At 34.2% G+C, this 10,863-nt stretch overlaps 1 protein-coding gene across 1 annotated transcript; it reads right to left on the bottom strand.

Annotated features, from left to right (window-relative positions):
• Positions 1–7,025: 7,025 nt before the first annotated feature.
• Positions 7,026–10,654, bottom strand: LOC131525184 (uncharacterized). Its single transcript, XM_058752554.1, has 5 exons — positions 10,589–10,654; positions 7,943–8,132; positions 7,429–7,680; positions 7,255–7,302; positions 7,026–7,153 (listed from the first exon to the last, which is right to left on the bottom strand). Exons 1-5 carry the CDS (start codon positions 10,652–10,654, stop codon positions 7,026–7,028), a joined length of 684 nt encoding a protein of 227 aa, XP_058608537.1.
• Between the last annotated feature and the right edge of the window lie 209 nt (positions 10,655–10,863).

Here is a 10,863-nt window from a genome sequence, read left to right as displayed (position 1 = left end):
TTTAAAAGTAAATCGGCACTAAAAGGTTCAAACTGCATTATCATACAGACATCAAGACTCAGCGTATGAATCTCAACAATGGTGACAATCAACATATTCAGATAAAAAGATCATCTGTGAACATCACAAAACACGCTACTAAAAGTCACAACAAAATAGCAAAACAAAAGGAAATAGTAAGAATAAAAGAAAATACTAAGACAGCTGCATAATTTATTCATGTCGCATTGCATGCTGGGAGCCATGGATGAGTTTTGATTGGTGCTCCCAGAATGCACTGCAACATGGAGCTTTATGTTGATTGTCACCATTGTTGAGATTCATATGCTGATTCTTGAAGTCTGTTTGATGAAGAAATGTAAATTTTCAGTGCAGAACAAGTTTCAAGTCTTTTAGATTAATATTAAAACTGTCAGGTCTTAAACTATGTATATAATCTCAATAACAAAATCAATTAATAAATCTACCAGTGAATATACTCGAAGTAAAACCAGTTATTCAAACCACTATACGCTGATTATGTCTTTAGTAACATAACCAACTCCTGATCACATTTGGCTTGGCTTTTTTTCTTTTTCGCTATAACTAACATGTTTAAACAAACACGCATTTATAGCAGCCAAAGAAATTGTAATGTTTCAAGTCAAGGGTCAAGAGCCCAACTAAAGCAAACACTGACCTCGATAATGGTAACTCAAACAAAACTAAAGCATCAACATCTAAAGTCAATCTGGTTAGTAACGTGTGAAGCTGGTGATGCTGTTTATGGAGTTGTTTAATCATCCTCTGCTGAGATCTTGAGAGATTTAATTGCTTTTATCTTGTGTTGATTTCATCTAAGGCTGTGGCTGAAGTCAGTTGTATTTCTGCTCGTCTCTTCTCTTTTTTTCTGTTCTTCTTTCTCTTTCTTTCAGTGATTCAGTTTGTTAACAGCAGGTGTTCTTCACTAATGCTCAATCATCACTCAATTACTACACTAATCATCTCATTAACTTTAACACTGACTCAGTGTTACTTTTTTAACACTCTGAGTGTGGATTATATATACACTGGGAGTGTTGATTTAACACTGGAGGTTTTACTGTGTGATGAACACCTGCTGTTAACAAACAGAATCACTGACAGAAAGAGAAACACAAGAACTACAACTGACTTTAGACACATGCTTAGATGAAATCAACTGAAATAAAATACATTAAATCTCAAGAGCTGATTAAACAACCCCACAAACAGCATCACCAGCTCCACTTATTAATAACCAGACTGACTTTATTTCTGTCAGACATCTACACAAGAACAATGCTGGGCAAGATAATCGCGATTAATCGCATCCAAAATGAAAGTTTTTGTGTACATAATATATGTGTGTGTACTGTGTATATTTATTATGTATATATAAATACACACACACATGCATGTATATATTTAAGACATATTATACATAATAAGTATACACAGTACACACACATTTATAAACAAAAACCTTTATTTTGGATGTGATTAATCGTGATTAATTGTTGCACAGCATTAGTTATAATGCGCAATGCTGTAAAACTGCGTAAAAAGAAACATTATGCAATATGAGCAGAGCTAAATGTAATAACGCAATCAACACTTAATTTTATTAATTATAAAATCACATACCTGAGAAGGTTTCCAAAAATCAGCACAGCAACAAAAGTCTAGTAAACTAGAAGTTTAGACTAAAAAAAAATCTAAAAAACAAGTAACTAAAAAAAAAATCCTTTGACACAGACATAAACACTAGATGGCGCAGTAATACCATGCTGCAGTCTCAAGACTCAGCTGAGTGGTTACATTACAATGGCATCGAACACAGCTGAGCCAATTATAATCAAGAACTGGAAGTGTCTCTTTTCATAACATGCGTTTTGATACTTTTGTCTGGCTAGCATGAGAAATACTGTAGCATAATGCTGCAACGATTTTTTTTTTCAGAGACGTCCCTGCTTATTTCATCTTTATTTAGACTGCACCCCATGACCTTTGTTGACTTTACCAGTCATAATTCATGAACTAGGAATCATTATTTCTAATGAAGCCATGAGCTATTATTATTATTATTATACAAATTAGGACAGCATTCACAGTGTAATCAGTGAGCTTGTGTATATATGCCAAACTGTGAAAGACAGTTCATGATTTCAGTGTGTTTTTTTAACTGGATGTGGTCTACATTAGCTTGCATTGACACTTGGCTAACAAAACAGTGTGTGTTTGATTTGTGAGTTCATGATCATAAATATTCCAGGTTTCATACAAATTAAGCTCTATGAACTTCTTTGAGATGCTTTTGCTTAACCCTTTAATGTTCACTCCAAGAAAAAAACAATGTAAAAATTACTTGTTTGCATTTTTTTAGGTTATTGGGGCACTAATAACACAATTCATAAAAATAAATAATTATATACCACCCAGTTTTTTAAATATAGGCCTCTACCAAATGGTTGAGATGCTGCTTGATGGTAAAAGTACCTTTTACATAATTATAAATGTATAATAGCATTTAAATTATCATTTAATACCTACAAAGACAAAAACAATGTTGAAAATGTAAAAATACCATGAAACAATTCATGTCAAGTAAATTTTATTTCAACAAAAGAACTTCGCTCCCATTTTCTGCATAAAATTCCAACAATTTTAACGACAATTTTATTGTCAAAAACATATGGGGCCCTCTCCAACTTCTCAGCTCTGCTGTGTATAATCTCCAAAGAACTTTTGTTCTTGCATTGAATGAACTCAAAAACGAAACATCTTTCAAATAAAATGCGCAAACAAAATAGGACCTATGGGAACCTTGGCCACGTTATTTTCGATGGTATGCTGCGAAGCATTCCCTCTCTCCGATCAAGCACAGGAAAACATTGCACTTCCCACATTTCCATCTTGACACACCCTTTGGGCAGAGGCAGCACCGCCCCCGGTTGTCAGTATGAAGTGGCAAATGTCCATAGTTGTCGTAGCGTACATCTGGTTGTGGTTTGGGGGGTCTTGGGGGGAGGCACTTCTTCTCACAGGACATTTGTGGTGCAGAGGCAGATGATGGTCTGCCAACTCTGGGTGCTGCCTTGTTGACTTGTTGAGCCACAGCCAGGCGGAATCTTTTGAGAGGCATTGGTTTTTCCTTCAGTAGGCCACAGTCTCTCTTGTAGACCAGCCATGCATTGGAGATGGACAGGTCAAGGATGTACCCAAACAGGGGGAAGTACCAGCATCGTGACTTGGCAGGGGTCTTGTACAGGTGAACCAGCATGTCAGAAAGATCAATGCCACCCATATGCTGATTGTAGGCAGCAATGAGTGAAGGGCATGGGACAGCAATCTTCGCTTTCTCATCTTTGCTCCACTGTTGGACACTTGTAAGGGGCATGATCCCACAGGATCCCCTATGTCATCATCATTATCACTCAGATCAGCCTCAGAGTCTTGAGGATCTTCTGGTACAAGGGCCAGAAAATTTCGTGGCCTTGAACCATAAAATGATTTAGTATCCATCTTTTGCTTCTAAAACACAGAAATACAAGGCAGGAATAAGGAAATGATGCACCATTATATATAAATGTTAGCATGTTACAAAAATCATACATATTAAACCATTTAAGTATAATAACACTATAACTGTAACATATTGATAACAATGCATGAACAGCAGTGTTTTTATTCCATGGAAAATAGTGCATTTTAATAAAATTAGCATAACTTCACCAAACTGTTACCATGCGGTTGAGCTGTCATTCCATGCCAAGGTTTACCATGGAGTGCCAACTCAACCGTATGGTCAAGCATGTTTTAAAAAAATTATTTGACCATTATAAGAGGTTTCTGTTTTGCATCAATTTACATAATTCTGTTAACCTCTTAACTGTCACCCCCCATTTTTGAACATATACATGAAAGTGCACTATCCGAACTTAAACTCTTATAATTCATGAATGCTGTGGAATACAGACATCTTTTTTAAGAAGACAATCAGCAGATTACTGCAAAAGTGTAATTATTTTAAAATATGAAAGTATCAAAAAGTTATAGAAGTTTAAATTTACTGTAAAGAAAATACAAAATATTATTTTTTATATATTTTATATAAAATAAATATTTTACATAACAGGTTTTACTCTAAAATTGGCATAAAATTAAAGCCTTATGTCTCAATAAGTTATGTTCCAAATTTGAAGTTGATATGAGAAAAATTGAGGTTCCTGTGAGATTTTATTTAGGGCGTCATACCACAAACAGCCACCGGGTGCCATTCAACTTCATTGAATTTTTTTTAATGCATTTTTCTGTCACAAATGTCTAAATGTCTCTGTCAATATTACTCCGATCACAAAAAGACCACCAAATATGGAATCCTGAGAGTCAGACCTGTCTGGCAATATGTATTTTGTCAAGATTATAAAAAGTTTTGATTCTAAAAGACCGTAATACATTGTGTAATATGACACTTGACACCACCCACTAAGGGGGAGGAGACCGCCAAACGATTTTAAAGTACAATTTCCATGGTAAAGCAATGTCCGATTTCAAAATGGTTTTCACAGGATGAATTTTGAGGTTTTAAGCTTTCAAATGATATATAATTTATGATGATTACTCAAATATTTGATAGGGAAAAAAGACAACGAAAAAAAGAGCGCCAAGCGTCCCACAGGTGGGACGAAGTAACATGTTAGATGATATAAAATGTTGAAAAAACGAACTCACCTTTGAAAGTACAGCCAAAAATAGTCCACATGTCAGAGGTGATTTTTCAATTTTAATCTTGCTAGCAGCATGATGAGTGAAAAGTTCTGCTGTCAAAAAATAGAGTGACCCCTAGTGGATGTTTGGAGCATAGCATACCTCAACCAAGTTGTAGAGATGACCCAATCAGCTTGAGTTCAGTTCCAAACATTTTTCAATAAGATATAGGGACTCAAAAAGTGATCTACCAAATGGTTGAAAAATATTTACCATATTTCAGAATTTCCATACAAATACAAATCATGCATTTTCCTTGTTAACATGCCATAACAAAGTAAAAGTAAAAAGAGTGTATAACTTTACACAGATCACTTTATCAAATCAGTCCCAAGTTAAAATTTCAGAAAAGTGTGCATGTTTTCTGTTGTTGTTGTTGTTGTGAAAATGAGAGAGGAAGTCCATTTTTAAGGTATCTGTATTCATATTTAAGCACTATTTAAACAACAGTCATGTAAAACAGGAATTTTATGCTGTCTTTTTAAAAAAAACATTTTTTTTTATTTTTTTTTTAGTTTGAACACCATTTGTGATAAAAGGAAAGATTCTTAAAAATTTTAAAGAAGGTAAAGTTATTCATTGTGTTACACATTTAAATACTGTATACAAACAATAGAATAGAACAACTGTGCATATAAAATATTAAACTATAATTTACCCTCTTATACAGATGCTATAGTGCTTAATTTGTAATATTCCTTCAGTGCAGTCACAAACAGTGCAAAAACCACAATATCAGACCTTACACAACATAACGGCTCACATCATCAGCATACAGTATCTGATCAGAAGATTCACAGTCACAGTGAGGTAATAAAAATACATAGTGTTTTATCCTAAACACGTAATAATTCATTTAGTATATAATGAACAATAAGAATGTAAACATTGTGCTGCTTCTAAAGTTTTAAGTTAAATAACACAAAAAGTAACAAAACTACAATGTTACTAAATTCAATTTCAAAAGACATCATTAAAAAACAAAAATATTACTCTAACAAAAGTGGTTATGACATTTATAAAGCAGCTAGTTCCTTTAAAAAAAGTATAGTTTTTTTTTTTCACAGTATATTGTTTTATACAGGGGAACAAAAATGGGGAATGCAGAATATGTATTGGCACAACAATGCCCCCTTCTGTGTCGAGCCATTGTGCCAAAATCATTATTTAAAAATGTTCTTTAAGACATGTAAGATTTCGAAGGAATTTGAGCCATACTTGAGCATTGTTTGGAAGTATTGGCTGAACGAATTAAGGATTTTTCATGTTTTTGCATTTTTGTGTTCGTGAAAATAAATGTGCATCAATTTTTTTCCGAAGCATATAGTCACTTCAACTCCTCCTAATAGAAGCAGGAAAAGTGGCTTTGATCCTTGTTTCTATAAGTGTTAAGCAACATATAGCTAACATTGTTGCCTGAGAAGGTAAAGTGCACCTATAAGCACAACCTAGGCCTAGTTTACACCTGGTATTAAGAAGCTTTTCAGATTACACTAAATTCAGGTGTAAATGGGGTCTAAAACGTTTTGTGCTTGTCCACTTTTGTCACTAAACGGCGTAAACGGTTATGTGTCTTCCTCATCTACTTGTGATTCGATCAAACAATAGGCATCTCAATACAAGATGTAAACTGGGCCCTTGTTATTGACCTTTTCACCCCATCTTCTGTCCAGGGGCGACTCTCATTAAGCCACGATTGTCCCATAAACGGCCCCATATTGGATCTGTGCATTAGTTCTTAAAGTGACAGCAGTCCAATAAACCTGCTGTCATCTGTCATTAATGTTAATCAAGTGACAAAAAACAAAGTAACATCACTCACTGCTCTTGACTGAATAACTTTTGTAGCTCTAATAAGGATGAATTTATATTTAATTTATACAGTGAAGACTATTTGAATACTATGGAAGCTTGTTTCCACTACAGAATAAAAATAAAAGATAACTGTGACTTTAAATCATGCAATTATGACTTTATAACGTACAACTGAGAGTTTATATTTCACAATTCTGAGAAAAAAAAGTCATAATTATGAGATAAAATGTTGAAAATGTTTATCAAGAAAGTTGAAAAAAAATTTGGTGGCTTATTAATTGGAATGCAGTGTTACATGGCTCAAAACAATGAAAACACTATGAATGTATTTATTTATTTATGTTTGTATGTATGTATGTATTTATTTATTTATGTATTTTATTTACTCATTTATTTATTTTTTGAGTCAATTGTCGCCAGCAATGATCTTGCATGCATACCCCTCAGCAAATGTGCAGTTGTGCTCCTGGACATCTGTGCATCTTTTTTCTTTTTAAAGCAACGAGAATCACCAAAAGCACAAACAATTCAACTAGAACAATCCAATATGGTTCAGGTGGAAGGGGGGAAGCTGGGAAGAGAGCACATTACGTAATGAATCAACTAAATTAAATTTTTAAGCACAGCGTTTAAAGATTTTGTAAAGCTCCCAATGCCTCTTGTTTTACTTACTGTGTTGTTGTATGTCATCATTAAAGTAGTTTATTTTGTCCTTTGATTCTGTAGATGATATTGAAAGGTTAGTCATTCAGTTTAGCATAAATCAGATGTTCAAATCATGATGTAACCTTACCTGTTTAAATGCTTTATAATAATATTTCTAGACGTCCAATGAGCTTGTCTCACCTGTGACTGTCACCATGATCAGGATTTCTCCTTCAGTGTCCAGAACCTCGTATGTTCCAGCGTCAGTGGCTGTAAAGTTATTAATGATCAGGTTTCCATCTCTGATGGTCATTCGATCACTCCTGACCCCATGGCTTTTATTCCAGTCCTCCTTCCGCTCTGTGCCTCTTTTGGTCCAGTGCACTACTTTATAAGCATTGGACAACTGAACGTCCAACTTCAGCTCCTCACCTTTCTTCACTGAAATCTCATCTGAGGAGAAACAAAGACGTTAATCATTATTATAATGGTGTCAATCAGTCAAGGCTATAAGCACATATTAGGACTGGGACCAAATGTAATAATTTAGCAATCAGCCTTGTAAAGCTTCTACTGGAGACGACTAATCTGAATACAGTATGAGTGTCACATTTAGTGTCTCTGCTGGTTACAGGCCCTCATGAAATACTAACACAATTATTGAAGAAAAATCAGAAAGCACTAATGCTGATGGTTTGGTCAGTTTTGACTTTACCCTGAAAAAGAAGTCGGTACGTCTTGATTTGACGCTTCACTTCTGCCTGAGTATCAGTGTAATGGACTCTCAAAATGTATTTCCCAGCATCACTCAGTCTCAGATCCTTGATAATCACGGCACATGATGCTTTTTTAAATACTCGCCCATTTTGACTCTCACTTTCACTTTCACTCTCACATTCTTCATTCTGACAAGAAAGGATGCCTTTTAACCTGCTTAAATCAATATAATAAATGTTTTTGGCCTGAAATTGACATGGCAGTGTGGCGTTGCCTCCCTTTTTTCCTTTCACAGATATAGTGGTGGTTCCTGCAAATATATAATATTAATTCAATACAATGTATCAATTCTGAAAAATAAATGTGGTATTTCGCTCTATTCTATTCTATCTAGTTATTTTAGTCAACTGGATAATAAAAATATAATATAATATAAAAACATATGAATGAAAGCATCGAGGAGCCAACAATATTAGCTGTGCCACTTTTGACAATAAAAAACAAATATCATTACAATTTATATACTAAAATCACTGAATACTGACCACTGTAATTAAAAAGGCACAGCAGCAGCAGAAGATTCAAGTTTTTGAACCTGATGAGAAAACAGAAGAACTGTGATGTCACAGATATGATTCATACAGGGATACGATGCTTTCCTGAGATTTAAAAAAGACATTTCACTTTCATTTTGTCTGAATACTTAACTATACTCTTACATGCTAAAAATTGCCAATAAGAAACATTAGACTATAATTGTCAGAAAAAAAAGGTACAAAAGCTGTCAGTGGGGTGGCACCCTTTCAGAAGTAATAGAGGATAAATAAGGCTAATAGATAATAAGGGCACCACTCCACTGACAGTTTTGTACCTTTTTTCCCTGAGATTGTGAATGATAGTCACAATAAAATAGTCACAATGATCACTCAAACCAAAAGTCCCAATACACAAACAACAGGTTTTAGAAATTCAGTAACAATCTAATAATTATATTAATACCCCGCTAATTAAAACCAACATCACAATAATTGTCATATCACAGATACATTCTGCATTAAGAGTTTATTTGGTGTCACTAGCAGGTTTAGTTTCTAAGAAACAGAAACACAACAAACCATACTGTATATTATATAGTAACACAAAAACACAGGCTGGATTTATATTTTTAAAAAATAAATTAAATTAAATAAAAAAAAGAAAAGAAAACTTACATAGCAAAAAAATTCTGCGGGAGTGTTCTGGGCGTCTTCATAAATCACAGCACGTATAGTGAGATGTGACATTTCAGTAAAAACAAAACTAAAAGAATGGCACAGACACAGGTGAGTTTGGTGCCTCCCACTAATGGTGAGTAAGTACTGGTCATTATTGTTCTCTATTCTTTCAAAGCAGATTGAGCTGAAGATTATTATAATATTGCAATGGTATTTGCTAGAGCTGAACAGGTCACAAGATTGATGTGAAATCACAACACAGCAGAAATAATGCCATTTCTCCCCTTCTGTGTTTATGAACAACTTAAAAAATTATCATTAGATCATGCACCACAAAGTCTTTCCACTTCCTTTGCAGAGCAAATTATGTTATGCTTTTGTCTTGTTTTAATAAGGTTTTTGTAGTTTTACAAAAAATTTTATGTGTGTGTGTGTGTACCACAGATACCAATTGCCAACAAACACATAACATTTGGTTACATTATTATTAAATATTATTAAATTTAGGTTTTGGGCAGGATTAGGGATGTAGAATATGATTATGTGGAATAAATGCTTTATACTAATAAATAGCCAATCTGTTAATAATAGGCATGCTAATATCATCATCATCAAGGCCTTTCGCAGCGCAAGTGCCGATCTAAACGGTGTCTAACATGCTGTCTTTCAGGCATGCTAATAAGCAACTAGTTAATAGTGAGAATTGGACACTAAAGTGTTAACTATCATTTTTCTCTAAAGCTTCCAGTTTAAATTAAATTAAACCCTCCTAATGCATTAAAAAAATGTAGCTATACACCTTTTAAGCTTATAAAACAGTCATAACTTAACATTTTTCAACTAAAAACATATTTTATCTGTAACTACTCATTAATGAGTGAATGTATGAAAGTTTTACATTTTTGATTGTTACCGTGTTTTTATTACTAGCAATTGCTATTACTTAATCCACCCCCTTTTACTAATTAAAAAATAGAAATTTTCCAATTTGAATATTTTCAATTTATTTACTTATAAGCACAGACATTTAGACATAGTGCTTCTTATGCTTCCACAGAAAGTTAAATAGTATTTGGTCAGTGTCTGCCTATACAGATTTATCATATATGGGGGCAGTCGTGGCCTAATGGTTAGAGAGCCAGACTTGTAACCCAAAGGTGGTGGGTTTGAGTCTCAGGTCAGGGGAGTGAGTGTGTGTGTGTGTGTGTGTGTGTGTAAAGCAGAGTACAAATTCTGAGTATGGGTTACCATTCTATGTCACTTTCACACACACATATATATATATATCTCTGGCACCATGGGTCAAAGTTCAATCTGCATCTGACTTTATCATCATTTCATATGGATATACCAAGATAGGTCAATTCTGATGATAGTTGAAAAACTCAGGGTTAAACTTTGGTTTCAAAACCAAACCCGTTCAGTCAGACTTTGTTGGTACCGTGATGCTGATCATCAACCTTCTCTGTCAACTCAGGCTTTGATTCTAAAGTCATGAAGTCTGTGCACATGACAGTGTGACATCAGCGGCGAACAGCCAATCACATGCCTTGAAACGTAGAAAAACTGTGATTCACTCCTTGTACTTCTTGCAAGACTTCTCTCTTCTGCTGACTGAATATGAATTACATAAACGAATTTACACAGCAAGAAGAATAAGTATTTTAAATACATACAGTATATCTGAAATACTGCCCACCCCTGT

Source organism: Onychostoma macrolepis, chromosome 19 (genome assembly GCF_012432095.1).
Source record: "Onychostoma macrolepis isolate SWU-2019 chromosome 19, ASM1243209v1, whole genome shotgun sequence".
Classification (NCBI taxonomy): Eukaryota; Metazoa; Chordata; class Actinopteri; order Cypriniformes; family Cyprinidae; genus Onychostoma; species Onychostoma macrolepis.
The sequence above is the reverse complement of the archived record's forward strand: the minus strand, read 5'-3'. Positions and strand labels throughout refer to the sequence as shown.